This window comes from Xenia sp. Carnegie-2017, unplaced genomic scaffold (assembly GCF_021976095.1).
Source record: "Xenia sp. Carnegie-2017 unplaced genomic scaffold, XeniaSp_v1 HiC_scaffold_22, whole genome shotgun sequence".
NCBI lineage: Eukaryota > Metazoa > Cnidaria > Anthozoa > Malacalcyonacea > Xeniidae > Xenia > Xenia sp. Carnegie-2017.
In genome coordinates, this window is record NW_025813485.1 from 5,782,350 (window position 1) to 5,797,107 (window position 14,758).

The 14,758-nt window shown below is 34.3% G+C and overlaps 3 protein-coding genes across 5 annotated transcripts in view; 1 reads left to right on the plus strand and 2 right to left on the minus strand.

The window, feature by feature from the left end:
• LOC124447384 overlaps positions 1 to 9,473 on the plus strand; it is a 19,857-nt gene extending 10,384 nt beyond the window's left edge. The window contains exons 2-14 of one of the 3 annotated variants that reach the window (XM_046998282.1): positions 1,743 to 1,944; positions 2,130 to 2,221; positions 2,419 to 2,489; positions 2,708 to 2,760; positions 3,219 to 3,265; positions 4,085 to 4,119; positions 4,772 to 4,835; positions 5,628 to 5,672; positions 6,212 to 6,299; positions 7,252 to 7,316; positions 7,621 to 7,733; positions 9,021 to 9,145; positions 9,227 to 9,473. In XM_046998282.1, the coding sequence (XP_046854238.1) occupies positions 1,908 to 1,944; positions 2,130 to 2,221; positions 2,419 to 2,489; positions 2,708 to 2,760; positions 3,219 to 3,265; positions 4,085 to 4,119; positions 4,772 to 4,835; positions 5,628 to 5,672; positions 6,212 to 6,299; positions 7,252 to 7,316; positions 7,621 to 7,733; positions 9,021 to 9,108 (798 nt within the window). In that variant the 5' untranslated portion in view covers positions 1,743 to 1,907 and the 3' untranslated portion in view covers positions 9,109 to 9,145; positions 9,227 to 9,473. Of the gene's footprint in view, positions 1 to 1,742; positions 1,945 to 2,129; positions 2,222 to 2,418; positions 2,490 to 2,707; positions 2,761 to 3,218; positions 3,266 to 4,084; positions 4,120 to 4,771; positions 4,836 to 5,627; positions 5,673 to 6,211; positions 6,300 to 7,250; positions 7,317 to 7,620; positions 7,734 to 9,020; positions 9,146 to 9,226 lie in introns of all 3 variants that reach the window. The other 2 variants (XM_046998283.1, XM_046998284.1) reach the window with 2 other exon arrangements.
• Positions 9,474 to 9,753: 280 nt separating this feature from the next.
• Positions 9,754 to 14,758, minus strand: part of LOC124447146 — a 9,610-nt gene continuing 4,605 nt past the window's right edge. The window contains exons 3-4 of the mRNA XM_046998035.1: positions 10,305 to 10,545; positions 9,754 to 10,076 (exon numbers count right to left, since the gene is read on the minus strand). Of these exons, the coding sequence (XP_046853991.1) occupies positions 9,754 to 10,076; positions 10,305 to 10,545 (564 nt within the window). The remainder of the gene's footprint in view (positions 10,077 to 10,304; positions 10,546 to 14,758) is intronic.
• LOC124447382 (gamma-glutamyl hydrolase-like) lies at positions 12,764 to 14,026 on the minus strand. The gene is given in 2 exon segments (XM_046998281.1): positions 12,764 to 13,184; positions 13,187 to 14,026. Coding segments are annotated over 2 exon segments (960 nt in total). The 5' UTR covers positions 13,932 to 14,026; the 3' UTR covers positions 12,764 to 12,969.

The following is a 14,758-nucleotide window of genomic DNA, read 5'->3' on the forward strand; positions in this document are numbered from 1 at the left end:
TAAATAAAGCGTGAATTGAGATGGCTCGGTGAAATTTCTGGGGAGACTTCCTATAAAGACCCGAGGTGTGTCATTCCGAGCATGCAATTTGTACGAAAATTATTTTGGAGGAAATTGACCTAATGCGCAAAATTCTAGGCTATACTTAGCAGTAACCAATCTTCACATTCATTTTGTTTAAAATGCGATTATGTTATTATTTTGGGTGGGGGTGTGATGTCAATTTAGGAATGAAATATTTAACTTCATAAAGCACGAGATACGTGGAATACTGACGTTGTATAAGGAATGGTATTGCTAATGTTAAGCGTGTTTGTAGGAAAATATTCTCACTGATAATTCTCTAATTTATTTAAACGATCAAATTAACGTAATTAAATTATCATAACTTTCATTGAAAGGAAATATTACGATATTAAAAACCATTTACGAATAAGGTGGGTCATAGATAGACTATCGCGTTTTATTGAAAGTCATCATACAGTGTGTTACTACATTCATCAAATGCTTGACTAAATTTTTGATGATTCCTCATAGAAAGCAAGCAAAAATATTTGAATTATTTTGTAAAAATATAGGTATTTATGTGATCGACGCCTTTCCCCCCACATACTGGTTATCCGTTACGTTAATCCAGTCGATGTGTATTCAAAATGTTATGTGCTATAAAACACTTAAACACAGACGTATAAATGATAAAAAATAGTCTGCTAGATTACTGTGTGTTAAATTCCTTGAATTTTTTTCCGGTATTAAGCTAGGAGCAGCACGTCAAGTGAATATATCTATAATTGTAAATCACGATCTAACACTCACAGACCTAAGACACGCATGAACGCATCCTGTTCGCGAGGAGTACCAATAATTTTCCAGTTGCTTCTCAAAAAAGAAATAGCGATTTGCGCTTTCGCGTTTTTTGATCAATAATGGCTTCGCAGCTATAACCAAATTACGTTATACTAACGTCGTATCAACTTTGTGCTAGATGGGTTTCTCTTGGTTTGATAGGAAAGCAAAATTGTGACTAGATATTTTCCACTCTTTTTCAGGGGTGTTTTGCCTAAATTTTAACAAGGGGAACTCTCTGATATATATCACCAGCAGGGCGAAAAATATTAGAGTAAATTTTAACGAAAAATTATAATAAGGGGGCTGAGCCCCTCCGAGACCCCCCTCCAATACACTCCTGCTCTTTTTCTACTCTCACAAAAGCTTAAAGAGGTTTCCTTTGTAGCACGCAAAGTGATTATGTATGTAATACACACCAATACACACTAGTAAGTGGTAATACCATTGGTTAATGCGGTAATACCATTGGTTAATGCGGTAATACCATTGGTTAATGCGGTAATACCATTGGTTAATGCAGTAATACCATTGAAAGACTTGAACTGATTGATTGAAACGACTGAACGTGAATATGAATATAAAATAGTAGCGAGAGACTTGCCGAGCGGAAATCGGATTCGTGTAATAAAAATTAATGTCCAACATAAAGTTCTGATTAGAGCCATAGAAATAGACCAAAAAAAAACAAATTGTAAAATTAAATTTATTGTAACGTCGAGTAACGTTGAGTAATTATGTCTTGAGTAAAGACGAAACGTTACAATAAATTTAATTTTACAATTTGTTTTTTTTGGTCTATTGCTATGGCTCTAATCAGAAATTTATGTTGGGCATTAATTTTTATTACATGAATATGAATATGATATAATTATGGTCAGCGGTTAACAATAAAGCATTGCATATTTTCCTGTTTTCATTCATTGATCAAAATTCACACATTTTATAGTAACCACTGTTAATAGACTCAAACATTTTTGTAATAAAAATTCTGTTTTATCTTTCCTTTAAAGTAGATAATTTACTACAAGTATCTTTGTGTCTTGACTCGACTCCCTCAAATGGCGAGTAAAATTATGCCATCTACGACGAATTCAGGTAATCGTAATTATTGTCATGCACAATTGTTAACTTGGCAAATCGAATTTGCTCATGTGCGTTTATCTCATTCAATTTTCAATCTGATTGTAGTCACTAGGATAGTTTCTCCCTCTCTTCATCTTCTTATTCCATGTTTATTTTTGTAGGCATCCATTATTAAAATTTGCAAAATTTTTGTTTAGGTAATGGCATTTCACCCACAGAGAGCAGTCATGGCTCGACTTACAAACAAAAGTACAGGATTTTGAAGCGAAAATTAAAATTTCTCCTCTATGTATGTAAATTGCTGCAGCATGACCATCATGAAATAGCCTGGGGAGTTAAGTTTTGTGAATATACTTATTTTTTTTGTCTACCATTGATATTACAAAAAAAAGTAGATTTTGTGTTGTTCTTAGATAGTTGCCATTTAATTTGCATATCATCATCTTTAGTATGAAACATTGTGTTTGTGTAACTTAATTGCTTAAGGAGCAAGAAAGTTTTCAGGAAGAATTGCGAAGGTCTCAAAGAAGACTTTTAAGAGCATCAAAGGACAAAAGGTTTTTATTGAGTCACCTTTTCATTAAAAAAGTGTAAAGTAATAACGTCTATTTGTTTTTATTCTAAAATTATTCAGTTATACCCCAACCCCTCCTTATGATGAAATATTCTTGTTTTTAATTGTAAAAAAATGCTAGGTGTCTGTTATCTATTGATTGGTGTCATTATTTGATTGAGTCTGTAAAAACTGATTCATTTGTAATATTCGTATTTTCAGTTTTCTTCTTGATCAGCTTTTACAAGTTGAAGGACTTGATTTTCTTTCCTCAGGTATTGAACTTCAATCTGTTTTTTGTTGTTTTATTGGTAATTAAATTTCAACTGATTTCAGTTTTGAATAGCATTATTTTAGACTTGTAAGAATTGTGGTTTTCTATCAATTCAAACAACCCAACTTCAGCTGCCCTTAAATTATCCATCATTTGGAACAAAAACCAATTGTTTCTCATTGTTTCCTATCTTTTAAACTGCCATATACATACAGCAAATTCATTAATTTTGATATCAATTTAGAATCAAAGGTCAGGTAATTGATAGTTTCATTTCAAATGACTGAAACTTTTTGCTGGCTTGATGTATGTTGTTTGATTAAATTTTCATTTGTATATGTAGAATATTGACAAATTTAACTCAAATTTGTTTTGTATGGGAATCCCATTTATTTAGCATTTTAAATAATCTCTGGCTTTTTTAGCAACAGTTCTAAGAATTCAACTTCTATTTTCTAGAGGATGAAGAAACTGCTGTATCATCTAGTGATGATGAACAACAAAAGGTTGGCACTGAATTCAAGTTTTTTTTCAAAATAAGGGCTACAACAAGTTAGATTTACGTATCATATAAATTTTTAATCTCAAGTTGCTCGGCAAATTTGTAGTGTTGTTAGGTGTTGAGTGATTGGTATGAGAACAATATGTGCAACACACAGACTACATTAATCTTTTTTGGGATTGAGTATCAGATGTTTTCGACATATCAAAAAAAGTTTTCGTACACGTGTACCTGTGTAGACCAAAGAAAAATTTTGAAAACAAAAATTCAATTTGAGCCATGCCTCCCAATACCCAAGACTGTTTGCACAGTTCTTACTACTCTATGATAAGACCAAGCTTTGACTGATGTAAATTGTCAACAACAAGACAACAATTGATTATTTAGATGAATGTTCTCCTTATACTTATGAATCAAAATTGAACGAGAGTTCATTGAGAAATGAAATGATTGTATGAAACATTTTATGATAGATTCAACTTACAAATGAAATTCAGTTTTTTCAAACTCTGCACTACCACGGATCCTTAGTCCTAATTAACTCCTTTGCGCATGAGCAAACATTTCCAACCGTATCATCATATTATTAATCAAACAATTTTCTATGACCTTGATAAACGCTTTTAACATGAAATGGACGCACCATCATGCTTTTTCGAAAGTTCAATTTTTGAATTTTGATTCATTAAACTGGCAATAAACGTCCTTCGCCAAGAGGTGTACTATTCGTACAGAAAGCCATTTTTTGTTTTACTTCATAGCTTTTATCATCCCTTCTATGTTAATGGTTTGATTGTAAGAATCACATTTTCATTACTTTTAGAGTGCTGCTGTTGACGGTGCTCCCAAGGAAAAAAGGTATAATATGTGCTAAGTAAATAAGTTTAGAAGATGTCTAATTTTCTGATGAATAATTTCTGAAGATGTCTTGAGTCAAGACGAAACGTCACTATTTTTATAAATTTCATAAAACCAAATTGTTTATGACTATGCTCAAAATTATTTGTTGGGCTCTAATATTTATTTTGAGAATTTTAAAATCTTTGTAACATGTGCACTGTGTGTATATGGGAAAGTAATTCTCCACGCAAAGGCTCCGTAGTCGTGTGCTCAATTGCAGTGCCAACTATCAAGTTTACTCATGCTTTGTGTGTGAGTGGTTTGAATTGCAGGAGTAAATAAACTAGCTAGCCATGCCACTGATTCAACTATATGTAGGCTTTAGTAGGAGCCCCGCTGGTGCTTGGTTGCGTAATAATTAACTACCAATAATTGATAATTAAATAATTTTTAACGCGTTAGAATGTTAATTACGTTTTCTTCAGGGAAATAAAAGTTTTGCTATCTTTGAATTAACGTTTCATTCTGTTGGATAGCTCAATTAGAATAAAAGCTTTTGCTTTTCATGAAATTTTGAAAAAAATTACTCAGCAACGTCAGGGAAATACAGGCTGCATGCAAGTTTGTTGATGGAAGTCTTCTCATATAGGTTTTTATGTCAATTTTGCAGATCGAAAAAGCAGTCCACTGCTCCTGTTGATCCAAGCTCAGAAGCAACTTCATCACAAGACGCTGTATGTAAAAACATGTGAAGTATTTTCAGCATTTTCTGTTTTTGTAATGATTTCGTTGTTCAGGCTTTATAAACACATTATTACAATGAAGCAATTCATGAAAATTAAATCTGGATTCAAAATGCTTCAAATGATACAACAGCAAACTAATGATAATCAAGACGTTTTTTGCTTTAATAAGGATCAATTGTTTCTTTGAGGAACTGAATTGTACACTACTGTGCTGGGCTCAAAATAATAACGGCCGGTCGTCAACGGACACTGACCGGTGGAAAATACTTCTTGACCAAGCAACTTTTTACCCGAAAACATATTAGTAAGACGGTGTATGATCACGTTAGGAAAGCTTAGATAGTCAAGTACGAGATTCTGTTGTCTCAAAAAAAATTTTTTCACGTTATTTGTACGTGCTGCCACTTATGTGAATGGTAAAACGTCGTTATCGACGGAGCTAAATCCGGTGTTATCGACCGAACACATTTCGGCCATCATTTAAAACTTTGGTTGTGTGAGCGCTGTGCCTGGACATGCTCCACTTTGGGTTCGTGATCGTAATGTGCTCATATTTCGAACATCGCCCCACACTTCCTAGGTCGCATGATATCCACTAGGCACCAGGCCCACTCTCACGCTGCGTGGGGACAATCAGCTTCTTGCTCTTGCGTTCATCGCCCACTTTCCTCGTGTCTGCGTTACTTTGGGAGTGGAGCTACTGATCTGCATTTAAAATTACAACAGGCAATTGAAGAGAAGTATGTAATGATTAAAATTATCTCATTTTTATTTCATTAGAAGATTGACAACAACAATCAAATTCGATGCAAATTTGCTGAAAATGTGAGTAGTTGCAATATAATATAAGAAAATATACGTTGCCGTAATGCACAAGTCCTTTTTGAATGCGAAAGTCAGACATCTTGTGACTTGACACATAGTTAGGAGCATCATGTGTGTTACATATATGTGTGTTAGCCTGCATGACTATGTGACACAAAATATATTAAATCAACAAACTAGGTTTGTGAGCTGTGAAGGTTGAAATGATAGACATAAAGTTGAAGCAACTATCAAGCTTTAAGCTCCTTTTGAAACATGGCAATAATTGAAAGATCTATGATTATAATCTGGTTGCTTTTAAGTAAACTACGTCCCCCAAGTGGGTTTTTTCAACTCGTGAGAAGTTCACCTGAGAATGTTTTGTTTTTCGGTTCATGCATTAGCTACAAACTCGATATTTTTTGTAATTTATTTTTCGTTAAGTAGTTTGAATCACTTAAAATTACAAACAGCTAGTATTGTTCTGAATGACTGTACGTAGACTTAAGATAAAGTGAATTCATTCGGTTGACTTACAATGATTTTTTTGTTTGCTATAGGGTAAGCAATGTGTGAAATATGTTAGCAAGAGAGCGAAGTCTGGGTATTGTACCACTCATAAAACTGTCATTCGAATAGCGAAACAGAGTAAGTAGTTCACTTACTTACAGAAATAAGTTTAAAATCGTGCCATAATCTTTCTAACCAAAACAAGATTGCATGCGTAGCTTAAATTATTCATATTTTCACTTGATATGAAGTACATGTCATTGTTCCTACTTGAATTTCATTAGTAAATTCGAATAATTAGTGAATTCGAAACATGATCAAAGAATTTAAATCCACGGAATGTTTTGGTTTGTTGGAGTCTATTGGAGTATTTGGGATTCTATATATTTTTCTAAGTTCTTACACGCTGGCTTTGGGAACCAGCTTATGTTTTCACGATAGTATAGCTTAGATAAACAAATGAAAAATGAAAAGGTTTAAAGTCTAGAGATGTTTCAGAAAAGCTGAGTTTACATTTGTATGTTTTACTTTGATCAACACATAAAAATGATAAAAAGATTTGCATGTGCGTATGAGAGATTATCGGTGATATGGTCATTATAAAGGATATCTGGATTTCAATAATTTTAGCAAAGTAAAATGCAGCAATTTGGGAACGTTTGTCGAGTTTATTATTCTGAGTAAGTCATTTCAATACATGTTTATAAATATAGGTATGTGTATAGCTGTATAGGCCAAATGGTCAAAATATATTATGAAAACATGTTGCGAAAACCTCTTCTACAGAAGACCGGATATGTATATATATATATGAATACTGCATTTGTCATCTTAATTCTGAGTACTTGGTAATGCAAAATTTGAACATTTTATTTTTATTTTTGTTTTTGTGCATTTTGGGATTTATGATGTTCGGAAGAATTAAAAGACTCTGCTGAAAACAAGTGTTTCTTTTTAACAAAGAAACAAGAAACAAGAAGCGTCCCGAAAACATGGTTGTTTTTGTTGCAAACGTCTCTTATGTGGGCTCTGATGTCTGACATATGGCACTGTATGCCATCGCTCATGACTATTTTTTGTTTCCCTTAAGACAATTCTTCAAACCAGGCCAGCCAACTTCTACCTTCTACTGATGGACAGCTACACTCTGATCTTGTGAGTGTATATAGTGCATTTTGTGAGGAGTTTGATAAATATATGCATGAAATATTTTGCTATATGTGTCTATGGATTTCACTCCGAGTACCCTACACATTTTTAAGAAGAAAGATTTTTTTTTTCTTTATTTCATCATTATGATTTAATTTCACTTCTCTAAACCAGGGATCGCTGAGCATTTTGTGTGTGTGTGTGTGTGTGTGTGTGTGTGAGAGAGAGGAGGGGGGATGACGGTTGACCGCTGAAGTTAAGTGCAAGTCGGGATACTTATTATTTATCTATTGCTTTTCATAACCAATAGGCTCATTTAAATGAACTACATTTATTGCGAAATCAAGAGTCAACAGAATTTCCAGAGACATCTGCGACATTACCTCAGGATGTCTTCAGTATGAATGATGACGATATAGTTAGGTATGAAAAGAAATTGAAAAGAAATTTCATTTCTGTCATCAGCAATGCATGACAAGTTTGAAACGACCCGTGAATCGCATTGCTTGTCGTATTTTATCTGAGTATTGCACCATATTGAAGCAGTATACCCTTTCATGATTGAGCTAGGAGGCATGTTTGGAATACGTGAGATTTTGTGTCAAGGGCAGTGCTTGATGCTTATTTAGCCATGTAGTGGCCATGTTCATAAGCAAAAATCGAGATGCGAAATGAAACTCAATGGTAAAAAAGCTTTGCCATTTATAAGGTGCTTAAAAAACTGCACATCTTTGAAATCAGCCGTCATTTAGAATTTGCGTGAATCAGCAGTTATTGATCCCTAAAGAGGTGTAAATGCAATTGATTTACGATTATTGCAGCTATAGCCATTACACGAAACTCGGTTCAATTACGTTTTACGCCTCCTTGAGGATCAAATATTGCTGAATCATGCAAATTCTACACTTTAGCAGTTGAATCATAACAATGACGGAAGCAGCCATAATGGTGTTGCATACTAAAGAACTTCATTAAATTCTTTTAATTGGTACACAAACATATCGGCAATGACGTCAGGTGAAAACGATATGTAGGGTTAGCAATAGTTATAAAATAACAACAATGAACGCGTGCAAGGATTGGTGTACATCTGAGTTTACATTAGCCTGTGCTAATCGATCTGATCTCAATTAATGAATCAGTGTAAGAAAATTTGCAAATAAGCTATTCGTCACAACATGTTAGAGAAAAAAATTATAACATTTGTTTTGAATTTGTCTGTTTTACATTGTTATTTTATGAAAGAAATGAAAGATGTTTTTCATGTTCGCACTGGCTTATGCAAATCCTGGAGAGGCTTGTGAAGACTCTTGAGCATGTTTCGTACTGTGTTTGCTGATCAGCTCTCGAGTTTTCCAAAACGTCTCTGCTGTTTGCATAAGCCTGTGCAATTACAGAAAATATCATTTTTTTTCTTAAATAAAATGCGATTATTTTGTTTGTGAATCCGTAAGGTTTCCGAGTAAAATTTTCAAAAGCTCAAGATAAAACAAATCCGCATTCTTTCAATACCACCCATTTATTGCAACCAACCTCCAATGAGTCATCAAACGTGGCTCGCACACGACTAATGGTTCCCACAATAGTATTGATAAATATTTTTTTGTGTTTGACTATCAAACACGTCTTGACGTAACATGCAAACCACCTACATTTACATTGAGTGGAGAAACTACGAATACTGATATTATTCTCTTTATCTGTTTGCAGTGACAATGAGGAATCAACAGAGTCTCATAGTTTTCCCAATAGTATATACGAAGGCGACGATGATCTGGTGATAGATCTTCCTGAATGATTGAATGGTGTCCAATTGTCAATCTGTTACAATTCACGTGTGTATTTGCAATTCCTTCATCGTATTTTTAGGTTTTTTATTTCATCCATGCACCAGTGACAAAATTTTCCCTCAACAGCACAGCCATTGAAAAATGTAGTTGTTTGCGAGTGGATTTGATGTGAAAGAAATAAAAACAATAAAAGAACAGGAGAAACGACCTTCAATCAAATTTGGTATTAACTTCACATGGCAGTGGAGCCTGTCTGAGAAGATTTGATCTATGTTTTTGACCTTATTAATAAAAAAATGTCATTTTCTCAAAGCCTGAAATATTTCCATGTAGTGTATTGATAACCTATAGTTATAAATCAATTCTGCTTGTTCTTGCGTGTTTCAAATTTGTTGTAATAATGACGAATGTTAACATATGTTTCGGTACCAGGCTCCCTTTCAAACGCAGTGTCACTTTAGGTAGGTCCGAATATTCCATCTTTGTCGTTGCAACAATTGATTTGTGTCTTGGATAAACCAAAAATTATCCTACTAAGTGAATACCTTTGAGTATGCTAAGGGTGGTTTAGAAGAAAGGTTGAAATCTGTTGGTCAATTTAAGAAAACAAGATGTCTCCACAGATAAGGGCTTTCGTTTTCTCAACTCAAACATTAGCAAATGACTCTAAAGTAACGGTTTAATATTGAGCTAAGTAAAGGCTGATTCAAGACAAGATTAGGCATGTCTGGCCATTTCATGTGAGACTTCATATAAAATGAAAGTGGTTGTAGCCAATGTGGCGAACTGTTTACACCTGTTTTGCGGGCAATAGAATCAACTGTTGTGACGTCATCCCATGTCGTTCTTCGTTTGTTTTCTTTGATTTCAACACCAACTTTCTTGATATGACGTTCTAAGACATCTAAGTAATAATGAGTGTGATTTCCAATACATGGATAGAGAATAAAAAGCCTTTCCAAAAGGCCGTTCATATCTGATTTGAAGCGATTGACTCATTGACATCTGACCGTGAATATTTTTTGCTCATGTCTTTACTCCTACCAGCAGCTTCCATTATTGACAAACAATAGGAAATTGGAATTAGTCTCTTGTAGGAATCATTTTCATTTAAATGTCCATGGTAAGCAGTTTGAGGCTGACTCAACAGCTTATTTCCAATTAACTGTGTCATTTTGCTGAATTTTGTGGCCTTCGGGTAAACGGCTGTTGTAAACATTCAAATCACTGCAAACTCCTATATTCCAGTCGTAGCGATCTTTCTCAAAGAACCAAGCGTAGCTGATGATAACATTTACTGGAGAAAGAAAATTGCTTGTTTCGTGAAATTGTTGATATGCTTCTTCAAAGTTACTTGTATTGAAGTTTTTTAATATGTGCTCTCTGCAGTGTGTAAACGTATTACGGTAGATGTACACAGGAAAGTATGTCATAAAGTCGGCCACCTGTGGCAGTCCTATCGCTAGCTTCATGGTTTTTGCCCATGATTCTTTGCAGGAAATTTTCATTGTCAGTGGCGTAGTAGCACAACTGGGACCCGTGGCAAAGTATTCAAAGCCCCCCCCTTTGATAACTATATTAAAATGCAATTGCCAGCTCAATATAATACCATCTACATAGTATTGGTACGAATTAATGATAATGTGCCTTTAACCTCAAACATTCTTGTTCTCTAGTATGATTTCGCTGTTTAGCCTTTAAATTTAAATTTTTTATACATAAGTTTATGTCGTGCAAGTTTTCTTCTTTTAATCCTTTGTATAATAATAATCTTTAGACCTCTTTAGACCACGGAGCCCATAGGTTCGCCCACTCTAAGTCCATAGTAGTTACGCCACTTCTCATTGCTCATTCTGAACCAAGGATTCTTTGTGGTAGGAAAGTTGGACAGGGGAAATGCTCTTTTGTCTGATTAAATTGTGTCTCAGTAAAGGCGTGTTCATCCTCTGATTCTTTGTCAAGTACAAGAATCATTTTACACAGCCATCCAGGCCAGTTGTTTTCAAAATATTGCAGTACAATCATTCTTTGTGGTCTTTAACCAGACATTCTCAAAAAAGTGAAATAGAAGGATGATTATGATGTTGAGAGAAGTATAATAATAAAATTTGGAGTATAAAAGTCCATGATCATCAGATTCCAAAGAAATTGCGAAAAATATATAACATGCCATAGATAATCATATTTAATCAGAAATGTTCGTATTTAATTAGAAATGTTCATATTTAATTAGAAATATTCACTATGTTTCATTACAAAAACGACAACAGCAACAAAACTCGATGCAAAATTTGCTAAATATGTGAGTAAATGGAACATAAGAAATATACTGTGCAAGAAATATACTATTTATGCGCAAGTTGTTCTTTTTGAATTCGAAAACAAGTCAGACATCTTGTGACTTTGCCCAAGAAGCAATTATGACAGGATCAACATGCGTGTTACGTATATAGGTGTTAGCCAGCATGACTATGTGGTTCAAAATTCATTAAATCAAGAAACTAGGTTTGTGACCTCACCTGAGCAATGCAAAGTCCATTAGTCCAATAGAAAATATGTCCCCCCCCCTCACGGTTTAAAATCAGGAGGAGTTCACCTGAGAATATTTTGTGATTTTGTTGTTTGTTGTAGGGTAAGCATTGCGTGATATGAATATGCTAGCAAGAGAGTAAAGTCTGGGCATTGTACCACAACATACATTATATTACATTCATTTGAATAGCGAAACAAAGTTCGTAGTATTCAACTTACTTACAGAAGTAAGTTTAAAATCATGAGTAAAGGCATAATTTTTGTAATTGAAAATACGATTGCATGAATAGCTTAAAGTTATTCACATTTTCAATTGATATGAAGTATGTCGTCGTTCCCTCTCGAATCTCTTTACGAAACATGATCAAAGAATTAATATCTTTTATTCCACGGAATGTTTGGGATTATATTTAAGTTCTATTGTAGTACTTGGAGATTTGGAATTCTAGGTAATTTTCCCGTATAAGTTCTTACACAGAATTTGAATGAAACTCGTTTCTCCTATTATTTTTTGCGGCAAATTAACTTATGAACAGCTTTATTTCCCAAGCTCGGTTTTCAGAAAGATTTTATTACGAGATCATCGCCGTCATACTTTTTCATACACCCAGTAGCTTCTACCCAGTACATATACAAGGGGTGTATACAAAAAAACTGAAGGATCAGCGACGATTTCAAATTTTCAATGACTGTTACTATGCTGAGCTCACCACGCGTGCATGAAGCATGATCAATTACGTGAGTTTTGTATATATTACAATTTTTTACCAGCAAAAAAGCTTTTCTTTTCCTGAGAATTTAACGAATTTTCTAGAAGCAAAATATTCACAAAAATACTCTCGTGAGCTTAGCATAGTGATCAGGTATGAACATTATGACAATTAACCAATTTATGAAGATCTTTCTTTTTTCTACACCTTTGTGAAGGGAAAGTGTGGGTATGTGAAATGCCTATGATGTTGAGGGAGCAGAAGATAGACTCATCAACAAACGTTTTGTCAGACGAGTATGTCGTATACTGTGGAAATTGCTAGACAAAGCTGAAATACTATAACATTGAGGGGGGAAGAGTGTCGCACACACACACCCAAATCCCTTTGTTTTTACGGCCCTGATTGAGGAAACGCATTATCAAATCTCAGAAGCGTAATTATTTGCATTGCTATTGAAATTCTAGTGATGATCTTGTGCAGTACATATTATGGGATTTACATAATTTTTTCTATATCCTATAATGTTTTGTAAAACATGTCTTTTCAATTTTTAGTCTAACTGTATGATTTCTACTATTTAAAATCATGTAGCCTGTGTTATTTTCATGTTCTATTTTCAACCACTTAGTCAAAAAAATAGCATTGCTCAAAGCCTGAAATATTTCCTGTGTATTTTGGAGCATGGTTGTAAATCAATGCTGCTTCTTCTTTTTCACGTGACTCAAATTTGTTGTGATTGAGACGAGTCTGACTAACGAAGAAATTAGCCATATACTGTGTGACAAGAATCCCTCCCTGTTCATGATTATCTCGATATTTCAAGTACCATTCAAACGCATTTTTTCGGGATGCCATTGCGTCGAAAATATCGGATAATTCTTCGCTTCCATTGTAGAAATGAATTCGACTCCCTTGCGATCCACGCTAGTTGACAGGACTTGAAAGAAATCGGTTAATTTTTTATTATTTTTGTATGTTTCTGACGTTACCGAGAAATGATGAAAATTTGCGGTGGCTGGTACTTTACTTAGATATGATTTCAAAAATGGCGGAATTGACCGAAACAATCGACTCTTCTCATAACCTTTGGCAAACTTCATAGTTAAAGTTATATTTATCGAGTCAGTATAGGAGAGCACGTCGCCGGTTGCGTTTGCAACGTATGCTGCGAGGAACTCGTGTCCAAGACAAGTGCCCCATATTGGGAAATACTTTCCTTTTGAATGTGCTTGCATTGCTAATTTCAAAATTCTTCTGGCAGTCACGGCGTACCCAGAATCCTGAAGTTCAACATTTCCCCCTGGAAAAAGAGCGCCATTAATGGAGTAAAAGATGTCTTCCGTTTCTTCTTCTGTAAGTTTATTCGATATTGGCACGACTCTAGCTCCGGCTGATTCGAGATATTTGATGTACGATGCAGCAATGTAGTTTGGTGCCTTTGATTTAAATGGCATGTTTTTAGTTGACTGCATTAACACTCCAATGATCGGTCTGTTATTGAGCTTTTTTATAATTGCTTGCCCGTCAACGTTGTTACAACGAAGTACCAGGATTAATATGCTGAAAATAAATGAAAGATCAGCCATGCCAATTTATTTGAGACAAATGATATTTTGAGAGTGAGGTCGTGAAAGACTTCTGCCAATAATGAATATCACTTGTTATTGTTCAATTCGTGATATTTAAGAGCTCACATGATGAGAACAAAAGCCATCTCCAGTCTCATATTTCTTTAGAATTTATGTGTACAGACGTGTTTCTTTCGCTTTTGGTCTTGTTATGAGCACGATTAATTGAAGATGGTCTTTTTGCAGCTGTGGCCATTGGCTATAGAGTGTACAAATCGAAGTAGTGTAAAACCACACCATTAAACTGCTTTTGACACCATAAACATCACAAAGAAAATCAGTGGACACAGATAAATAATTTTAGTTCAAGGTCAAACAATGTATCATTTTTTGGCTCTCGTATCACAACCTTAGCTCAGCTCTTTTAACAAACAATAAACGAGGAATTATTTAAAAACACATTGATGAACAAATGGTTGAAACTTTTTGCTCGGTGTACAGTATCAATCCAAGTTAAGCAGTAAATGAACCCATTGCAAGGAGGTGTAAATAAGAAAAATTTCATGCTTTGAGTTAGCAATGTGCAGAAGCCACAATTTGTATGTACGAAATATTTTTTCTCACGTCTTAACTCTTTGAATAGAAAGATCTTATTTCTTGGCTTATTTGTTTCGGGTGAAAATCAATGGCATAAAAATAGATCAGAGACAAAATTTTGTAAGAACTTTTCACATTGTGTAACACCACATTTATACAAATCTTCAATTTGGTCCATCTTTAAAAGTCAAGTAAGATAACTTCAATTCGCTGGATGGATTTTGTCAAAAATGTAGGAATATTAAGTG